Source organism: Amblyraja radiata, chromosome 28 (genome assembly GCF_010909765.2).
Source record: "Amblyraja radiata isolate CabotCenter1 chromosome 28, sAmbRad1.1.pri, whole genome shotgun sequence".
NCBI classification, from domain to species: Eukaryota; Metazoa; Chordata; class Chondrichthyes; order Rajiformes; family Rajidae; genus Amblyraja; species Amblyraja radiata.
This window is the reverse complement of record NC_045983.1, coordinates 13,548,749-13,571,031: the sequence shown is the minus strand read 5'-3', so window position 1 is coordinate 13,571,031 and position 22,283 is coordinate 13,548,749. Positions and strand designations below refer to the sequence as shown.

At 47.4% G+C, this 22,283-nt stretch overlaps 1 protein-coding gene across 1 annotated transcript in view; it reads left to right on the top strand.

The window, feature by feature from the left end:
- Window positions 1–22,283, top strand: part of LOC116989143 (transient receptor potential cation channel subfamily V member 4-like) — a 38,603-nt gene that overhangs the window by 4,695 nt on the left and 11,625 nt on the right. Inside the window, exons 3-11 of the mRNA XM_033046370.1 lie at window positions 1,142–1,237; window positions 4,951–5,043; window positions 6,132–6,218; window positions 10,194–10,304; window positions 12,078–12,211; window positions 13,419–13,598; window positions 13,675–13,818; window positions 16,634–16,923; window positions 20,879–21,055. Of these exons, the coding sequence (XP_032902261.1) occupies window positions 1,142–1,237; window positions 4,951–5,043; window positions 6,132–6,218; window positions 10,194–10,304; window positions 12,078–12,211; window positions 13,419–13,598; window positions 13,675–13,818; window positions 16,634–16,923; window positions 20,879–21,055 (1,312 nt within the window). The remainder of the gene's footprint in view (window positions 1–1,141; window positions 1,238–4,950; window positions 5,044–6,131; window positions 6,219–10,193; window positions 10,305–12,077; window positions 12,212–13,418; window positions 13,599–13,674; window positions 13,819–16,633; window positions 16,924–20,878; window positions 21,056–22,283) is intronic.

The following is a 22,283-nucleotide window of genomic DNA, read 5'->3' as shown; positions in this document are numbered from 1 at the left end:
TGGATTTTCTATGGACATAACAAAAAAGCTGTGATCGTGGACAGTCAAAAGCCCATAACATTCTTAAAAATTAAGAGAACTGAATGAAATTTTCAGTTATCATAGATTGAAGCATTCTGAAACAAATATAAAATAATCTTACTTGGATGACCTGAAATTAAAGCATATAATTAGTTAGTTACCTAATTGTAGCTAATTTCAAACTTCAATTACTAGATCTAAACATCTATCCATTAATTTCTTAATTTAGTGTTTAATTGCTGTAAATTAAAGTCCATTTAAATCAGCTTTCTAGTGGGATCCTGTGAACGCACTGGTTTAGAACGTTCACATTGCGGTAGATTTGTGCCCTCAAATGCCCAGAAAAATACTGTGGGATATAATGGGCCCAAAATTAGCTACTCGCAACATTAAACTTTGTATAAAGGGATCTTAAGAAGCCCTTTTTAACGTAAAAATAAACAGCTTACCTTCTATTGTCCCCTGTATGAGATCCGGCCGATTGCCGGCGGTCGGGGGTTTAGAGGTTAATTTTTAACCTACTATAACAATTTAATAAAGCCCTTAAAAATAATAATAGCTCAAGCGAGGGAATCTTCCAGCGATTTTTCGTTAATAATTAACTAGGCTGAAAAACCTAGATTTGAACAGCCTAGGGAAAATCGCATATTAAACCCGCCCCCCCTCTAAACGGAGCCAAAATCGCGCACACGGGCTGGGACAGATTTTCAGCGACGCTTCAGGTACGTTTTGCAACATACCTACTGTATCCAGCACATCTCAGGGTCTAGGGTCTCCATCTCCAGAGCTGCTGTGGTCTTCAATGGACCACCCACTCCTGGACCTGTTTCCATAGGGAAGCAAGTGGGGCTACTTACTGTCCATGGGGTATAGATCCGAGGTCCATCGCGAGCATCTTGTAGACTGGTTGCATTTGTGGAAAATGTTACGTTGTACCAGCACCTGACCTGCACGGGGTTGGTTTAGTCGGGCCAGTTTAACTAGTTAACGTACCACAGTGACTGGACTTGCAAAGCTCCCCTGCTGAGCTTGGGGTGGTCGGGGGGGGGGGGGGGGGTGTCGAGATGTGAACTCACTCTTCTTGCTCACTTCTGTTATCCGCTTCAATTTTCCTTGACAGGTCAGTGGACCCCACCGAGGTGCTGGACGAGTTTCTGACCAGCCCCAGCCTCAGTGAGCCTTTCCTATTCCAAGATGATGTCTCTCCCAGAACCAGGTATTGTCTCTTCCCTAGTTTCCTAGTCCTCCTCTCCTCCCCCTCCCCAAGGCACCAACTCCTATGTCAGGCCAGCAAGCATTGCCAGCAGAGAATGTGTATAGGTTTCAGTGTTGCTTTAAGAACAGGACAGCACAGGAATAGGCCCATCAGTCTATAATATCTGTGTTGAACAAGATGCTGGATAAACTAATCTCATCTGTCTGCACATGATCCGTATCCTGCTGAGTTATTCCAGCACGTTCTGTCCTTCTGTTAAACTAAACCCCTCTGTCTGCACATGATCCATATCTGTCCATTCTCTCCAAATCCATGTGCCTATCCAAAAGCCTCTTAAATGTCACTTTCGTATCTACCTCCACCACCACCACTGGTAGTGCGTTCCAGGAACTCGCCACCCTCCGTAAAAAACAAACAAAATACCCTATACATACATACATCCATCCACCTATTACTAAAACTCTCATCTTGTGTGTGAGTTTGCGTGTTTGTTTGTGAGCGTGCTTTACACGACAAAATGGTACATGATAACCCTACAATTTTTGCACCATCTTAGTCACCATTGTCCTGTGGTGTAGTGTATCAAGTTTTGTTCAGATTGATGTTATATTTTATAAGGTATTCACATTTTTGCATTTACAAAACCCCAATTGAGAAAAATGTCTTCCCTCTGCACTTACAGCTGACATCACAGTGGGATTGTAGTCCTGCTCGCTACAATGTTGCTATCCAGGACACTGAGTCCTGCCAGCCCAAGCAAGTGCAATTGCATTTGTTAAAGTTTAAAATGAGGGAGGGTGAATAAGGCGAAATGAGTAGCCTGTGCAGTTGGGGACTATGGGTGAGGGGTAGAATATTGCATTGGGGGAACGGGTGAGTGGTGGAATATTGTTTTGCTGAATGGGTTGAGTTGGGGAACCAGGTCTCCCATGAGGGCTATGGGTGAGTGGTCGACTATTGCGTTGGGGAACAGGTTGCGTTGGGGGACCAGGCCTCCCGTGTTGGGGAATGGGTGAGTGGTGGAATATTGCGTTGGGAATGGGTTGCGTTGGGGGACCAGGCCTCCTGTGGGGGCTATGGGTGAGTGGTTGAATATTGCGTTGGGGGAACGGGTTGCATTGGGGGACCAGGCCTCCCGTGTGACAGGGACCCAATGGGTCCCACTTGGTCTAGTATATTACTAAAACTCTCATCTTGTTTGTTTTTCTGTGTGTGTGCGTGTCTGTGATCTCTGATTCGGTGATGTCCTCAAATTACGCCAAAACGGTACACGATAGCACTACAATTTTTGGACCACCTTACAATTGTCATGTGGTGGTTTGTATCATGTTTCGTTCATATTGATGTTATATTTTACAAGTTATCATATCTTCTATATACTTTTAAAACTCTGTGTGTGTGTGTGTGTGTGTGTGTGTGTGTGTGTGTGTGTGTGTGTGTGTGTGTGTGTGTGTGTGTGTGTGTGTGCGCGCGCGCTCGTGCACGCAGAATTCTGCCTTTGCTACGTATCTCCTCGAAAACCAGACGCAAAAACACGGACATTTTTACAATTTCGGTAGCGATTTATCTTATGAAGGCCAAGCAAGCCCCTTCTGGTAGGAGGGACTATAAGACCCAGAAGTGTGGGCGTGGCTCAGTCTCTGCAAGATGGGGGAGGGAGAGGTCACGACTCGCTGTCTTTAGTGGCCTTGCACCCTGCTTGAAATGGTATGAAACTGCACTTGAATTTGGTGGCCTTGCACGTGCTTGAAATGGAATTTCAAGGAATAGCTATGAGTCAACTGCCAGCCCACCGGCCGTGAGTGAGTGAGCTGCCAGCACAACAGGCTTGAGAGTCACTTGAGCCACCAGCCCAATAATCCATTCGGCCCACAATATCCATACTAGCCCTCTGGAAACCAGTCCCTTCAGCCCAAAACACCCATACTAGCGCTTCAGAAAGCCCCCCCACTGGCCATCAATATTGGAATTGGTGGAGAGGTGGAATATTGCGCTGGGGACCAGCCCTCCCGTATGATGCTGGGACCCAACGGGTCCCACTTGGTCTAGTATATTACTAAAACTATCATCTCGTTTGTTTGTGATTCTGCCTTGTCTGTCCGTCTGTGATTGAGGGATGCCTGGAACTACGCCAAAACGATACACGATAGTGCTAGAATTTTTGGACCATCTTTCTCGAAATTGTCCCGTGGTGTGTTTTTACCAACCTTTGTTCAGATTGATGTTATATTTTACAAGTTATTCACATTTTTAACTTTACAACATCCCACTTTGAGAAAAAGCTTTTATCTGCATCTGGCAGTTAACAGGGAGTGGAGGAGGAGAGGGGAAAGAAGGGGAAATGAGCCGCCCCTGCGCAGTTGGGGGGCTATGGTGAGTGGTGGAATATTGCGTGGGGGAACGGGTTGCTTTGGGGGCCAGGCCTCCCGTGTGACAGGGACCCAACGGGACCCACTTGGTCTAGTCTCTTTTACATTTTGCCCCTCTCACCGTAAAGCTATGCTTGCTAGTCCTTGATATTTCTACCCTGGGGGGAAAAAGGTTCTGACTACCTTATAAATACCTCTCTTATTTACTTCTATCTTTGTCACATCCCTCTCGCCCATCTATAAGGCACGTCAAGCCTGTGAAGGAAGACTCCACTCGCCTGGGTCAGTGCTGCTCCAACACTCAAGCTCAGCACCATTCAGCACAAAGGAGCCTGATCGATCGGCACCCCATCCACTGCCCTAAACTCCCCCTCCCTTCACCACCAGTGCGCAGTGAGAGCAGTGAGTGTCATCTACAAAACTCACCACCATTTCTTGCCCAGGCTACTCCAACAACACCTCACAAACCTACACCCTCATCAAGCAGAAAGGTGACGGGCAGCTGGGCCAGGGGAGCACCACCTTCTCAAGTTGCGCACCACCCCAACCTATAGATAAATCACTCTACCTTCATTGTCATTGGGTTTAGACCCTGGGACTCCCTTCTCCCTAACGCCTTCCCCACTAAGGCAGCTCACCACCCCCTTCACACGGGCAGTTCCCAAGGCCCATATCCCTCTAAACCTTTTTCACACAGAGAGTAGTAAATCTCTGGAACTCTCTGCCACAGAAGGTAGTTGAGGCCAGTTCATTGTCTATATTTAAGAGGGAGTTAGATGTGGCCCTTGTGGCTAAAGGGATCAGGGGGTATGGAGAGAAGGCAGGTACAGGATACTGAGTTGGATGATCAGCCATGATCATATTGAATGGTGGTGCAGGCTCGAAGGGCCGAATGGCCTACTCCTGCACCGATTTTCTATGTCTCTATGTTTTCCTGTCATGCCCCTGTCCAAATGTCTTTTAAATCTTGCTGTAGTATCTCCCTTAACTTCTTCCTCTGGCAGCTCATTCTATATACCCTCCACCCTTTGTGTGGTAAAGGTTGCCTCTCAGGTACCTAATAATCTTTTTCCCTCTCACCTTAAACCAACGTTCTCTAGTTCTTGATTTCCTGACCCTGGAGGAAAAGGCTGTGTGCGTTCACCCTATCAATACCTCAGGAGGGAATTGGAAGGGTGTGGTTGCAGGGTGGAGCGACTGATTGGTGATAGCAGAGCTCGATGGGCCAAAAAGCTGTTTTCCTTCTGTAGGCTGAGTCACCCCTGTCCTTAGCCACACTGATTATGTGTTAAAGGTGTGAAGGTGATGGGAGATGTTCTGACTGCATTGAATTTGAATTTGCAGAACGGAGGAGTGTCAGGACGCCATTGAGTCCATCACGGACGAGAGTATTTACGAGTGCTTCCCCTTTCAAATGGACAAAAATGAGAATATCAGGTATGTACCTCGTGTAGACACAAAGAACTGCAGATGCTGATTTATACCATAGATAGACACAAAGTGCTGGAGTAACTCGGCCTGTCAGGCAGCATCTCTGGAGAAAAAGCATGGGTGACATTCCGGGTCGGGACTCTTCTTCAGACTGAAGAACCTGGTGCGTGGTCTACACCAGTGACTGGATTGCAAAGCAGGAGCACGGTGGGTGGTGTTACTGGGCTGGGGTCCATAACCCATAGGGTCTGGGGTCCCTGCTCTGGGAGGTGGCAGTGAGAAGCTGGAAGGTCCATCAACATTTTGCTTTTCTACAGTGCCCTGAGTTAGAGGGAAACATGGCAGTGGTGTCCGACATTATCCCTATAGACAGTGACCGAGCCCTTTCACACCCCCTCGGCTGCCAGCTCTCCGAGATCCCACTGTGGTCTGGGCGGGGGGGGGGGGGGGGGGGGGGGGGGGGGGTGTAACCTGAGCTGAAGGTCAGGGATATCTTACTAATACATCCAACCAGAATTACAAACATTTCCTCACCAGGGGGACAAGGGGGAGGGAGAGGAGTGGGAGGGGATGACATATAGGAAGGAAGGGACTGGCGATGAGGGATCCAAGTAGAAGCACATAGGGAGGTAGGGGGAAGAAGAGGTTATGTGGGGGAGGGAGATAGGAGGAGAGGGGGTGGGAGGGATATGGGAGGAAGAGAGGTTGGGAAGGGAGGATAGGGGTGAGGGTATGGATGGAAGGAGAGGGAGAGAGACCTCTTGGGGGGGATCGAGAGAGGGAGAGTGGAACAGAGTGTCCCTGCCTCCCCCGACACTCAGTCATTTACTGTTTCATCTCCGACTTCACTACACCTGCAACTTCTTGGCCGTCATTACTTCTGGTTTGTGCGTTCCCTGGATTATTTTTCACTCCTAATTTTCACCTACTCGTGGGAATGCTACAAGTTGTGGAAATGTTCACAATGACGAAGACACCGTTAACCACGGAACACCACCAGTACCTGCGCTGGAAGATCCAGCCAGTACAACGTTAGAGGCAGAGTCCATGCGCGTCACTGGGCAACCAACATCCGATCACTTTTGTTTTCACAGTTCAAGCAGATCAATGGCAGAAGTGGGAATGGCGAAAGATTCATGTGGCCTTCCGCCCTGTCAGCTGAACGCAGATAATACCGTCAGGTACTTACAACATGTATTTCTGTTCCAGTAAACCCGTGCTTCAATATTTACCTCTGCTGGGGTTTTGTTTGTCTGAATGTACTTGATTCATGTATTGGTTTCATTGAGTTCACTGGATCATCCACATCTATTGAGTAGGAAGGAACTGCAGATTCAGTTTAGTTTAGTGATACAGCGCGGAAACAGGTCGTTCAGCCCACTGAATCTGCACCGACCAGCGATCCCCGCACATTAACATTACCCTATACACACTCGGGACAATTTACATTTATACCAAGCCAATTAACCTACAAACCTGTATGTCTTTGCAGCTGCTGGTTTAAAATGAAGATAGACACAAAAAGCTGGATTAACTCAGCGGGTCAGGCCGCATCTCTGGAGAAAAGGAATAGGTGACGTTTTGTGTCGAGACCTTTCTCCAGACAGAGTCAGGGGAAAGGGAAACTTGAGGTATAGATGATGGTATAGACAATGATGTCTATCTATCTATATTACTAAAACTCTGATCTTGACCGCTTTTGGCCCACTGTGCTGCGATTTCCGACAGAACGCCGCCACCCACGGCCGTCATTTTTGGCCACCTCGCTCAGAGCTCCCCTCCGCCTTACGGGTGCGGAGGATTTTTCCCATCGATGACAAATCAGAGATATATTAATGTTTTTTAAAAATTCACCATTCCCTCTGCTGCCCCTGCTGGAGGGAGGGGGAGGGACTATAAAACCAGGAAGTGGTGTGCCTCACCCAGTCTCTGCAAGATGGATGAAGCCAAGGGTCACGTCTCTCTGAGCTCTGAATAACACTGAACAAATGACTACACAACTGTGAGTCCCCTTAATGTGGTTTGAAAATGAAAATATGGTTTGTTTGAAGTAAAAAGGCACAGCCTGCAAATGGTGACTTTGGTGCTTTGGCTTGAAGTTGAAAGGAACTACTTACTGCAAATGGTGGCTTGGGTGCTTTGGCTTGAAGTTGAAAGGCACTACTTACTGCAAATGGTGGCTTGGGTGCTTTGGCTTGAAGTTGAAAGGCACTACTTACTGCAAGTGATGGCGTGGGTGCATTGGCTTGAAGTTGAAAGACACTACTTACTGCAAATGGTGGCATGAAGTTGAAAGGTACTACTTACTGCAAATGGTGACGGGTGCTTTGGCTTGAAGTTGAAAGGCACTACTTACTGAAAATGGTGGCATGAGTTGAAAGGCACTACTTACTGCAAATGGAGGGAGAGGGAGGGATTATAAAACCAGGAAGTGGTGTGCCTCACCCAGTCTCTGCAAGATGGATAAAGCCAAGGGTCACGTCTCTCTGAGCTCTGAATAACACTGAACAAATGTCTACACAACTGTGAGTCCCCTTAATGTGGTTTGAAAAATAAAATATGGTTTGTTTAAAGTAAAAAGGCACTGCCTTGAAATGGTGGCTTGGGTGCTTTGGTTTGAAGTTGAAAGGCACTACTCACTGAAAATGGTGGCTTGGGTGCTTTGGCTTGAAGTTGAAAGGCACTACTTACTGCAAATGGTGGATTGGGAGCTTTGGTTTGAAGTTGAAAGGCACTACTTACTGCAAATGGTGGCTTGGGAGCTTTGGCTTGAAGTTGAAAGTCACTACTTACTGCAAATGGCAGCTTGGGTGCTTTGGCTTGAAGCTAAAAGGCACTACTGCAATTGTACTTACTTCCTGTTTGCACTGTATATTGATTTTAGATAAAACGCTACCATTTACGGCTGTGATTTTTGGCCATCTTACTCAGTCCCCCTCCGCTGAGCAGGTGCAGAGAATTCTTCCCATCAATGAAAAATAAAAGTGTTATTAGTGTTTAAAAAATGTTGAGAATCTCTCGCCTGTCAATCACGCCATGAAAGCCGCACATTTTACGGTGGGAGGAGGAGGGGTTATAAAATCCGGAAGTGCGGGTGTGGCTCAGTCTCTGCATGATGGGGGAGGGGGAGGTCATGACTGTCTGAGCTGTGAATCAACTGAACACACTGAATGTCTACTGAACTGTGAGTTTGGTGTTTTGTGTGGTTTTATGGTGGTTTCACCCTGCATGAAATGGTATGAAGCTGCATTTGAATTTGGTGGCCTTGCACCCTGCTTGAAGTGGTAGGAAACTGCACTCGAATTTGGTGGCCTTGCACCCTGCTCAAAGTGGTAAGAAACTGCACTTGAATTTGGTGGCCCATCACCCTGCTTGAAATGGTAGGAACATGGATTTGAATTTGGTGGCCTTGCACCCTGCTTGAAAAGGAATTTCAAGGAATAGTCATGAGTTAACTGCCAGACCACCAGCCGTAAGTGAGCTGCCAGCAGATCAGGCTTGAGGGACTGAGCTGCCACCCCAAGAACCCATACCAGCACTCCAGAAAGCCCCCCCACTGACCACCAATATTGGAATTGGTGGATAGGTGGAATATTGTGTCGGGGGAACAGCCCTCCCGTGTGAACATGGGACCCAACGGGTCCCACTTAGTCTAGTACTTAACTAAAACTCTCATCTTGTCCTCTTCCAGTTTGTGTTGTTTTTACATTTGCCCAAAAACGGTACCCGATAGCGCTACAATGTTTCGCCATCTGACTCGCCATTCTCCTGTGCTGCAAGTGCACTAAGTTTTGTTCCAATCGGTGAAAAATTACAAAAGTTATTGGTCTTCTCTCCTGTCATTTGCCGGGACGGCGACGCCCCTTCCGGCACCTGCTGTCAATCACCGGCGGCGAGAATAAAGCTGAAGGAGCGGAGTGAGCAGAGTATGGGCAGGGGCTGTGTTCCGCGGGCGGAGGCGTGCGTCTGCGGGCAGAGGCGTGTTTGCGGGCAGAGGCGACCACCACCACGACGAGCCAGGAGCAGCTGCGTGCGGCCAGAGCCGGTAGCCGTCTGACTGAGTGCAGCAGGAGCCGTGGATGGGAGCCTCTGAGTGAGTCGGGTGCCGAGTCCGGGAGCGGCTGAGTGCGGCAGGTGCCAGGGACGGATCCTCGCTGAGTGAGGCCGGGAGCCGTTGAGTGAGGCTGGAGCTGGTGAGTGCGGTCGGAGTGGGGCCCGGAGCTGCTGAAGGGGGGGGGGGGGGGGGGGGGGGTTGAGGGAGGATAGAGTGCGTGGGGCGTGAGAGGAGGAAGGGGGGGGGATCAAGGGCATCACAACGGGAGCCCGTCAACCGCGCCTGCGCAGTTGGGGGCTATGCGTGAGTAGTGGAATATTGCGTTGGGAGACCAGGCCTCCCGTGTGAGAATTGGACCCAACGGGTCCCACTTAGTCTAGTAGAGAGCTAGAGTTCAAGTGAATGAAAGATATGCACAAAGTAATGATGATCAAGAAAAGGTGAGGCCCACAATGGACCATTGTTGGTGTTAACGAGTTAGTTTCACTGTCTGTATAACTCATTAACACCTAACCCACAGCTAACATTGTGGTCTCCATCTCTCCTTGATCATTGTATATCTATCATTAATTTGTTCTATATCTCTCAATATCACCGTCTACACCTCTCGTTTCCCTTTCCCCTGACTCTCAGTCGAAAAAAGGTCTTGATCCAAAACATCATCTGTTCCTTTTCTCCAGAGATGTCGGCCTGACCCGCCGAGTTACTCCAGCCTTTTGTGTCTACCCACATCTATTAGTTCTGTCAGGCTCTGCAGGTTAATACCTCTTGCTAGGTGGTGGCCCTACAGTTTACAGCTCTCCTGTTATTCCTCAAAGTACTTTGTTCTTCGCCTCTATCAGTCTCTGTCTGTCTGGACTGCGTTCCATCGAAGTCTTTGGGCTTCCATTGGATTCCTCCTACAGGGAAGTGTTAGAGTCGAGTGCTGTCTGTCCCCTGGGCTCTTTCTGTGCATCTCCACATGCTGGACTCGACAGACCCACTCCGTCTGCTCATCTCGTCCGTGGTCTATCCCGGCTCCCTTTGCACCAGTTCCATCATTGACCGATGGCGGAGACTTTTTTCCAAGAGTTTGCTGACCTGATCTTCAATTCCCTTTCAGTCTGTGGAAGAATATTGAATCTTACATTTTCCTTAATCCCATGGCCAGATTGGACAGCAGGGATGGTCCACCGGCTGCTCAGGATGAAGACACGAGTCCTGGAGCTGAGAGGTGAGATCCCTCCCTCTGTTCATACTCAGTGGGTGCAAGGGGGACAACACCAGTGGGGACAAGGAAACAGGTCTCAAATGAGTGCAGGAACAATGCAGTCTCTGTATCTTCAGTGATCCTAGGTATCTTGCAGCCAGTGACTATACTTTTGACGTGTAGGCAGCATGATAGAGCAAGAACCATGGCCTCCATTTGTACAGAGCAAGATTTCACAAATGTCTTTGAGGCAAAAGACCAAACCATATGGGTTATTTTTGAGTTGAACTAATTTGCAGTTGTACAAGATTTTGGCAGGCCGTACATGGAGGATTTTGTTTTATTTTGGTCACCGTGCTATGTGAAAGATGCCATTAAGCTGGAAAGGGTGCTGAGAAGATTTACAAGGATGTTGCCAGGACTTGAGGGTTTGAACTGCAGGAATAGATTGGACAGGCTAGGATTTTATTCCTTGAAGTGCAGGAAGCTGAAGTGTGATCTTATCGAGATGTATAAAATCATGAGGGGAGTGGGAAAGGTGAATGCACAGAGTCTTTTAACCAGGCTGGAGAATCAAAAACTAGAGAACATCGGTTTAAGGTGCAAATGGAAAAATTGAATGGGAACCTGAGAGGCAATGTTTTCACATGGATAGTGGGTGTGTGAAACGAGCTGCCAGAGGAGGTAGTTGATGCAGGTGCAATAACAAACTATTTTAAATAAAAGGTTAATTTTAAGAAGACATTTGGAAAGGTACATGGATAGGAAATGTTTAGCGGGATTTGGACCAAACACTGGCAACTGGGACTATCTTAGATGGGGCATCTTGGTTGGCACGGCATAGGAGATTTGTTCACTCTACACATGCTGGACGTGATAATGAGCCTGTCAAGTTGCCGGCAGCCCATAATACCAATGCTAAACATGCCAAGTTAAACTATTCTCTGCACCCACGTGATTCATTTCCCTCCACTCTCTGCATATCCTTCAACCTATCTAAAATCCTCTTAAATGCAACTATTGTATCTGCCTCCACCTGCACTCCTGGCAGCACATTCCTGGGTAAAACTCTCTGGGTAAAAAAACTTCCCTTGCACATCTCCTTTGAACTGTCCTTCTCTTACTCAAAGATATACACTCTCGTCTTTGACATTTACACCCTGGGATAAAGTTCTGATTGTCTACCGTATCTATGCCTCTCATAATTTTATATACTTCCATCAGGTCTCCCCTCAACTTCTCATGCTCCAGAGAAAAGAATACAAATGTGTCCAATCTTTTCTCATAGCTAATACTCTCTAATGCAGGCAGCATACTGGTAAATCTCGTCTGCACCCTCTCCAAAGCCTCCACATCCACAACCAGAAGTGTACACAATACTCTAAATGTGGCCCAACCAAAGTTCTGAAGAAGGGTCTCCACCCAAAACGTCACCTGTTGCTTTTCCCCGGAGATGCTGCCTGACCTGCTGAGTTACTCTATTCTTTTGTGTCTGTCTCAAAGTTTTATAAAGCTGCAACATGATTTCCTGATTCTTATACTCAATGCCCCAACTGATGAAGGCAAGCAGACCATATGCTTTCTTTACCACTGTATCTACCTGCTTGTGTTGCTATCTACTTTTTCCAATAACTTGGTCAAACATGATTTCTATTCACCAACGTTTGAACAGGCAACCTCCACAGCCTTGGTCTTGACACATCAGCAGCAACAGGGTCCACATCAGACCTTCCTCTGCTGCAAACAGCAGCAAAGATGTTACATCCTAACAGAGATCTGCTCCTCTCTTTTGTCAAGGAATCTTTGCGATCTCAACTCGTTCAGGCTCCAACTCTTCGGCGCAATATATAAAGGCAACCTGGAGATGATTGACAGCCTCTTGAAGAAGATGGAGGCTTCAGACTGGAACCTCTCGCACCCTGCGCTCAGAGGTAAGAGTCAAGAGAGAGAGGTGGAGACTTTACCCGACCCTGCACCGTGTCTGCTGAGTACCTCCCTCCACCTCCAACAACTTGTCGGTGTGTGTGGAGAGGATGTACTGATGATCTTGGAGGCAGTTCGAGGCATGGGAGCACAGGGTACGTCGAAAACCAGAGAGCTGCTACCTCACAGCTCCAGCGACCTGGGTTCCATCCTGGCCGCCAGTGCTGTCGATGCACGTTTTTTTACGGGCAGCATCCATGGAGGGAAATGGACAAAGTGCAGTTTCTCCTATTATTTCGCTCCCTGTTTTCCCCATTACCTTCTTCCTACATCCTCTGGTTTCTCTGGAATTCTCTGCCACAGGGTCTGTGGAATTTTCAGCCACAGAAGGCAGTGGAGGCCAATTCACTGGATGTATTCAGGAGGGAGAGTTAGATGTAGCTCTTGGGGCTAACGGAATCAAGGGATATGGGAAAGAATCAACGGTGCACTGATTTTGGATGATCAGCCATGATCATATTGAATGGCGGTACTGGCTCAAAAGGCCGAATGGCCTATTCCTGCACCTATTTTCTATGTTTCTGTTTCTCAATTCACTTCTCTCCTATTGTCTTTCACCTTTGTTTACCCATCTGCCAATCAACTCCCCTCACTGTCTCTACCTATCACGCCTGTCTCTGCCCAGCCTCCACCACTCTTCCAGCTTTCTCCCCCCTTACTACAATCAGTCTGAAGAAGGGTCCCAACCTGTAATGTCACCAATCCATGTTCTCCAGAAATGCTGCTTGACCTAATGAGTTACTCCAGCACTTTGTGGTTTTTGCTCAATATTCCAGTACCTGCAATTTATTGTGTTAATGTTCTAGTTTTATAATCATCTATCCTGGTCAAAAAGACTTTCACATTATCCATTTCCCCTCATGATCTTGTACACCTCAATGAGAACACTCCTCAGCCTCCAACGATGCAAAGGAATAAGTCCCAGTCTACCCATTTTTTCCTTATATCGCAAGCCCATTGTGTTCTTGCCTCGCCTCTCTTTTCCAACTTCTCCCTCCCACACCATCAGTCTGTAGAAGGGTCCAGACCTGAAACGGTACCTGTCCATTCCCTCCCCAGATGCCATCTGACCCATAGAGTTCCTCCAGCTTCAGTGTGTTGCTTCAGCGCCTGCACTGTCCCTCACCGATGCTCTCTTTCCGAAATCTTCCGCAGACCCCAACACGGGCCAGACGTGCCTGATGAAGGCCCTGCTGAAGATCACCAACAAGGTGGAGGAGCAGTACCAGGACAGCGTGATGGTGCAGGTCGTCAGGAAGCTCATCTCCTTCTCGCGGAGCCGCGGAGACCTGTCGCAGTTCGTCAACGCCGCCTACACGGACAAGATCTACCGGGGTAGGGCGTCGCTCGCCGCCGCTCCATGCCGCCGGCCCCCGCTCCCGCCCATGTTCACTGTCTGTCTTGTTTCCAGGGCAGACGGCTCTGCACATCGCGGTGGAGCGCCGGCGCTGTGACCTCGTCCGGCTCCTGATGCAGAGCGGAGCCACCGTCGACCCCATGGCTAAGGGCAGCTTCTTCCGCAACAAAAGACATGAGCAGTGCTCCTTCTACTTCGGTGGGTGGGGGCAAGGCAGAGCCGCATGCACCGGCTGGTGTACACAGATGTGTGCAAGGACCGGCCACTCATGGTGGCATCCAAAGATCATAGAGCGGAGCATGATCTTTGGTGGCACCTGCACAGTGGTGGGGACAAAACACCAGCTTCACACAGGGGCGTGTACATTGAGGTGGGGGCAAGGTGGTAGCCATACACTGGAGACATGTACTCGGTTGCCATGGCAAGCACTGGCCACGCACAGGAGACATGTACACAGGGGTGGGGGAAAGGCACTGACCACATATACAGGGTGGTGCTTGCACAGTCGGGGGCACACTCGGGGGAGTGCAAGGAACACATACCCAGACGTGCAGTCAAGCACGCAGGGTCACATGCACCGAGACGGGCGCAAGACACAGGCCACAGACGGAGGATGTGCACACAAAGATGCACAGTGATCTGCAAGCCAGTGCGCCAGTGTATATTTGCATTTATTTATCAGCGTATTTCAGTGTGAGCAGGCCAGTATATACTATATCTCTGTGTTCATCTCTGTGTATTCATCTCTGTGTTCATCTTTGCCTATGTCATTGTTTCCCAGCTAAAACCAATGCACACATGGATATACTCAAGACAAACACACATATACTGTGGCCAATTCATATGTACACGGGTTAAAACACACACTTTGACGTTGATATATAGATGGGCCAATGCAATGAGGTATATTCTGACTACAATATACAGGCTGTGAATTTGTGTGTATATTTTTGTAACGTTTTGTATATTTGTGTATTTGCAGCTAAAACATACATAGATGTACACTGATACATTGGCCATTACACGGAAACAGTCCCTGCAGTCCAACACGTCTAGGCCAACCAAGGTGCCCCATGCGCTAGTTCCCTTTCATGTGCTTGGCCCACATCCTTCTGAACCTTTCCAATCCATGTACTTGCCACATATCTTTTTAATGTTGTTATTATACCTACCTCATCCTGGTTTTTGTTTTAGAGATACAGCGAGGAAACAGGCCCATCGACTTACCAAGTCTGTGCCTACTAGGCTGTAGGCTGAGGTGCTTTTTCCTTTAAGTTCGTGACCCAAATCACGTAACTACTTGAATTTGTAACATATTGTGTAAAAATATTATAGAAACCTCCAATTTTCCGAGTAGCAATTGTCCAATCAATGCATGTTTGACATTGCGTCGGACGCCAATTGTCCAATCACGCGCTTTGTTTCATGGTAGCTAGGCAGCGAGCACTATGGGATCATGGCTGCATCCTAATTACATCAAAACAATAGCAAGATTTTGAAGGAATAAAGGTAATGTTAACCTTGCTGATAATTTTGTTCTACAATTGATTTATCTTTGTAAAGTTATGATGTGAACTGTTAAATAGAAATGATAAATAACAAATGTAGAGCTAGGGTAGGATTAGGGTCAGTCAGATGGTCAGTCAGAAGTCAGTCAGTCGGTTGGTCGATCAGTCAGTCAGTTAGTCAATTGGTCAGTCAGTTGATCAGTCTGTTGGTCGGGCGGTCGGTAGGCCGGTGGATGCTGTGAAGGGTAGGTCGGGCTGTCGGACCGCTGGTGGGTGCTGCGAGTGGTTGGTCGGGCTGTCGGCCGGCCGGTGTTGCAGTGAGTGAGCATGCAGACTGACGGAGCCGGCGCTATGGGGGTGCTGAAGGCGGCCCGGGCGGCGTGCAGGGCAGTGCTGCTACCCACCATCATCACCATCATGATCCAGAAGGGTACACATACGGAGCCTGCAAGCCGGTCCCAAAATGGCTCCGGCTCTAGCTCCAGCCTTGGGGCAACTCTGGAAGGGGGGGGAGTTAGGGTTAGGCATTTTCCTGTCAGTGGAAGATGCTTTAGCCTTTCACCAGCCTGGTACTGCCCCAGTCCCACTATGGCCGTGACCCCCCACTCTGCACACTGGCAGGCAGTGGGCTTCAGTAAACGGGGGAACCCACAGGAACTGCCCTCACCCATTAATTAGGCTGGTTCAGGAGCCGGACCTCTGCGGCAGTCTCATTCAAAATACGCACTCACAATTTTATTCATTATATTATTTTTATATAATATAATTACAGTCATATTCACGTCATATGGTATAATAATATATGGTTTAAATAGCAGCATGGAATTAGGCTCCTCATGGAGTAATATGAGCATTGAACAATAGATGGCGCGTTCGAGCTTATTGTTTATTAATTAATGTGCAACTTTTGGCACTGACGAGTTATGATTTCCTTCTCAATTATATTTTATCTAAATCTGTGCAAAATATCAAGTAGTTCCCAGACTTGGGTCACGAAGGTTAAATCTAGACACATTTTCGATGCTTGGCACACAGCCTATACCAGCGATCACCCTTACACTAGTTCTATCCTACACACCAGGGACCAATTTTACAGAAACCAGCAACCTACAAACCTGCAGGTCTTTGGGATGTGGGAGGAAACCAGAGCACCCAGAGAAAACCCACGAGGTAGAACATACAAACCACCGCCCAGACACCACCAGTAGTCAGGATCGAACCTGGGTCTCTGGCGCTTTAAGGCAGCAACTCTACCTCTGCGCCATTGTGCCGCAGGTAAATACACACAAATATACCCTAACCTGTACCCAAGTATACAGTGACTGAACACACAGATGTGGACTGGCCATGTACATAAGTATCCAGTTTGCAATGTAAAGACTGTGACGGGTGGAGAAGGAGGGTAAGTAGGGGAGGGGAAGGGGGGGAGAGGAGGGGAGGGGATGACAGGTAGCAGGGACAGAGCCTAGACATACAGCACTGATTGTTCCCGTGGCTTTGCACAGGAGGCTTCCCGCTGGGGCTGGCTGCCTGCACCAACCAGCCGGAGGTGGTGAGTTTCCTGATGGAGCAGGGAGCCGACCCCCGGGCCCAGGACCGGGCGGGCAACACGGTGCTGCACGCCCTGGTGTCCATCGCCGGCGAGACGGCAGAGACTCGCAGCTTTGTCACCACCATGTACGACCTGCTCCTGACCAGGAGCGCGGACCTGGAGCCTCCTGGCAACCTGGAGAAGATCACCAACCGCAAGGGTCTGACCCCGCTAAGGCTCGCTGCCTGCATCGGCAAGATCGAGGTAGGTGCCCGTGGGCCGGGGAGGTGACCGACTCTTTCCTCCGTCTCCGGACCGACACCCAGGCTGCGGCAGGGAATGTCGTGTGGGTCAGCCATGTGTAGACCAGACTGAGATGGAGTCTGAACAAGGGTCTCAACCCGAAACGTCACCTATCCCTTCTATGTAGAGATGTTGCCTGTCCTGAGTTACTGAGGATTTCAGAAACATAGAAATTAGGTGCAGGAGTAGGCCATTCGGCCCTTCGAGCCTGCACCGCCATTCAATATGATCATGGCTGATCATCCAACTCAGTATCCCGTACCTGCCTTCTCTCCATACCCTCTGATCCCCTTAGCCACAAGGGCCACATCTAACTCCCTCTTAAATATAGCCAATGAACTGGCCTCGACTACCCTCTGTGGCAGGGAGTTCCAGAGATTCACCACTCTCTGTGTGAAAAAAGTTCTTCTCATCTCGGTTTTAAAGGATTTCCCCCTTATCCTTAAGCTGTGACCCCTTGTCCTGGACTTCCCCAACATCGGGAGCAATCTTCCTGCATCTAGCCTGTCCAACCCCTTAAGAATTTTGTAAGTTTCTATAAGATCCCCTCTCAATCTCCTAAATTCTAGAGAGTATAAACCAAGTCTATCCAGTCTTTCTTCATAAGACAGTCCTGACATCCCAGGAATCAGTCTGGTGAACCTTCTCTGCACACCCTCTATGGCAATAATGTCCTTCCTCAGATTTGGAGACCAAAACTGTACGCAATACTCCAGGTGTGGTCTCACCAAGACCCTGTACAACTGCAGTAGAACCTCCCTGCTCCTATACTCAAATCCTTTTGCTATGAAGCTAACATACCATTCGCTTTCTTCACTGCCTGCTGCACCTGCATGCCCACTTTCAATGACTGGTGTACCATGACACCCAGGTCTCGCTGCATCTCCCCTTTTCCTAGTCGGCCACCATTTAGATAATAGTCTGCTTTCCTGTTTTTGCCACCAAAATGGATAACCTCACATTTATCCACATTATACTGCATCTGCCAAACATTTGCCCACTCACCCAGCCTATCCAAGTCACCTTGCAGTCTCCTAGCATCCTCCTCACAGCTAACACTGCCCCCCAGCTTAGTGTCATCCGCAAACTGGAGATATTGCCTTCAATTCCCTCATCCAGATCATTAATATATATTGTAAATAGCTGGGGTCCCAGCACTGAGCCTTGCGGTACCCCACTAGTCACTGCCTGCCATTGTGAAAAGGACCCGTTTACCTCCTACCCTTTGCTTCCTGTTTGCCAGCCAGTTCTCTATCCACATCAATACTGAACCCCCAATGCCGTGTGCTTTAAGTTTGTAAACTAATCTCTTATGTGGGACCTTGTCGAAAGCCTTCTGGAAGTCCAGATACACCACATCCACTGGTTCTCCCCTATCCACGCTACTAGTTACATGCTCGAAAAATTCTATAAGATTCGTCAGACATGATTACCTTTTGTAAATCCATGCTGACTTTGTCCAATGATTTCACCACCTCCAAATGTGCTGCTATCCCATCTTTAATAACTGACTAGCAGTTTCCCCACTACCGATGTTAGACTAACTGGTCTGTAATTCCCCGTTTTCTCTCTCCCTCCCTTCTTAAAAAGTGGGGTTAAGTTTGCTACCCGCCAATCCTCAGGAACTACTCCAGAATCTAAAGAGTTTTGAAAGATTATTACTAATCCATCCACTATTTCTGGAGCTACTTCCTTAAGTACTCTGGGATGCAGCCTATCTGGCCCTGTTGATTTATCGGCCTTTAATCCATTCAATTTACCCAACACCACTTCCCGGCTAACCTGGATTTCACTCAATTCCTCCAACTCCCTTGACCCGCGGTCCCCTGCTATTTCCGGCAGATTATTTATGTCTTCCTTAGTGAAGACGGATCCAAAGTAGTTATTCAATTGGTCCGCCATATCCTTGTTCCCCATGATCAACTCACCTGTTTCTGACTGCAAGTGATCTACATTTGTTTTAACTAATCTCTTTCTTTTCACATATCTATAAAAACTTTTGCAGTCAGTTTTTATGTTCCCTGCCAGTTTTCTTTCATAATCTATTTTTCCTTTCCTAATTAAGCCCTTTGTCCTCCTCTGCTGGTCTCTGAATTTCTCCCAGTCCTCCGGTATGCTGCTTTTTCTGGCTAATTTGTACGCATCATCCTTCGCTTTGATACTATCCCTGATTTCCCTTGTTATCCACGGATGCACTACCTTCCCTGATTTATTCTTTTGCCAAACTGGGATGAACAATTTTTGTAGTTCATCCATGCAGTCTTTAAATGTCTTCCATTGCATATCCCCCGTCAACCCTTTTAGAATTAATTGCCAGTCAATCTTGGCCAATTCACGTCTCATACCCTCAAAGTTACCTTTCTTTAAGTTCAGAACCATTGTTTCTGAATTAACAATGTCACTCTCCATCCTAATGAAGAACTCAATCATATTATGGTCACTCTTGCCCAAGGGGGCACGTACAACAAGACTGCTAACTAACCCTTCCTCATTACTCAATACCCAGTCTAAAATAGCCTGCTCTCTCGTTGGTTCCTCTACAGGTTGATTTAGATAACTATCCTGCATACATTCCAAAAAATCCTCTTCCTCAGCACCCCTGCCAATTTGATTCACCCAATCTATATGTAGATTGAAGTCACCCATTATAAACGGTTTTGCCTTGTCGCACCGCATTTCTAATTTCCTGTTTGATACCATCTCAAACTTCACTACTACTGTTAGGTGGCCTGTACACAACACCCACCAGCATTTTCTGCCCCTTAGTGTTTTCCGCAGCTCTACCCATACCGATTCCACAACCTGTAAACTAATGTCTTCCTTTCCATTGCGTTAGTCTCCTCTCTAATCAGCAACGCTACCACCCCCTCCTTTTCCTTTCTCTCTATCCCTCCTGAATATTGAATATCCCTGGATGTTCAGCTCCAGCCTTGGTCACCCTGGGCCATGTCTCCGTGATCCCAACTATATCATAGTCATTAATAGCTATCTGCACATTCAACTCATCCACCTTATTACGAATGCTCCTTGCATTGAGACACAAAGCCTTCAGGCTTGTTTTTACAACACTCTTACCCCTTATACAATTTGTTGAAAAGTGGGCCCTTTTTGATTTTTGCCCTGGATTTTCCGGCCTGCCACTTTTACTTTTCACCTTGCTACCTATTGCTTCTACCCTCATTTTATACACCCCTCTGTCCTCTACACTCACACATTTAAGAAACCCTTTCCCTTTAACTCCATCCTCCACTAGCCCATTCGACACCCCACCCCCCTTATTTTGTGTCTATCTAGGACAGACAACAGTCTCTCCACCAGGTGTGCCGGTGAACCAAATAGTTTTCTCGGCAGCATCGAGCACTTGGAACATTGAACAGTATAGCACAGGAAGCAGGCCCTTCAGGCCCAGTGTCCATGCCGAACATGATGACAAGTTAACTGATCCCTTCCACAATATGTGATCCATATCCCACCATTCCCTGTATTTCCTTGTGCCTAAAAGCTCTTAAAATGCCAATATCGCATCTGACTCCAGCACCACCCCTAAAAGTGCCTTCTAGGCACCACCACCTGATCCATGTAGGCTGATGTAGCCAGCCAACTGAACCATCCTATCACTAACTAGAGAGCAGTCCTGACCTACCCTCTACCTCACTAGAGACCCTAACCCTTATCAGACTTTACTGCCTTAATCTTGCACCAAACATTATACCATTTCTCCTGTGTCTATACAAAGTGGGTGGCATGATTGTAATCATGTATAGTCTTTCCACTGACTGGATGGCACACAACAAAACAAGCTTTTCGCCGTATCTATACTGGTGAGCTGGGCTGGGCTGGGCCGTACCGCCAGGGGTTCATGGGGCAGGGAGTTCCCGGTCAGTGCTCAGACCCTCTGCTCTTTCCTTGTCTGCAGATATTTAAACACATTCTGGGACGGGAAATAAAGCAGCAGAAATACAAGCACCTCTCCAGGAAGTTCACGGAGTGGGAATACGGGCCGGTGTCCTGTTCTCTCTACTATCTGTCGGGAGTCGATACGATTGAGGAAAACTCCGTGCTGCAGACTGTCGTTTACAGCAGCAGGAATAGGGTGCGTAGAACACGCAAGCGGTTCACACGGAGCATATAACACATGGAGCACATGTTACACAGAGCACGCAACACGGGGAACATGTGTCACATGGGTCGTGCCACATGTAACACGGGGAACGGTTGTCAGGGCATGTATCAAGTGAAGCATGTAGCAGGCGGAGCCTGTCACACGTGGCGTATCATGCAGCGCATGTAGCACGGGGTATGTGTGTCACACGGGGGTCGTATCACATGGGAAGTGTGGTCGTCTGGGACCCCCGCTCCCCCTCCATCTCTCCACCCACACTTGCCAGTGAAAGGACCCACAAGAATTACAAAGTAATAGTAGCAATGTTACAAAATTTTGAGATTTTAAAAATCAAGTCTGTAATTTATCCCATCAGATAAAGCATAAAAATAAGTTTAATTTGACACCTAATTCACTTCATATCTCAAGTATTTAAAAAGTTATGGCCATTTCATACTGGGAAATGAGCATCTTGTTCCCTATTGATTTTCTATGGACATAACAAAAAAGCTGTGATCGTGAACAGTCAAAAGCCCATAACTTTCTTAAAAATTAAGAGAACTGAATGAAATTTTCAGTTATCATAGATTGAAGCATTCTGAAACAAATATAAAATAATCTTACTTGGATGACCTGAAATTAAAGCATATAATTAGTTAGTTACCTAATTGTAGCTAATTTCAGACTTCAATTACTAGATCTAAACATCTATCCATTTCTTAATAAATGATTAACATTTTTAAATAGCCTAAATGTCCAAATAATATTCACAAATAATTCAGCAATAAAACATGATTTTTAATCTCATTTACATTAATTTTATAGGCCAAATGGAAGGAATTTAGTGTTTAATTGCTGTAAATAAATGTCCATTTAAATCAGCTTTCCAGTGGGTCACCGTGGAACGCGCTGGTTTAGAACGTTCACATTGCGGTAGATTTGTACCCTCAAATGCCGAGAAAAATACTGCGGGATATAATGGGCCCAAAATGAGCTACTCGCAATATTAAACTTTTGTATAAAGGGATCTTTAGAAGCCCTTTTTAATGTAAAAATATACAGCCTACCTTCTGTGGTTTGCTTTATGAGACCCTGCGGTTGCTGGGCGGTCGCGGGTTTTAGAGATTGATTTTTAAACTACTATAACTATTATTCAAGGCCTTTAAACCTAATAATAGCTTTTGCGACTGGGTCCTTTCAGCGATTTTTCGTTTAAAAT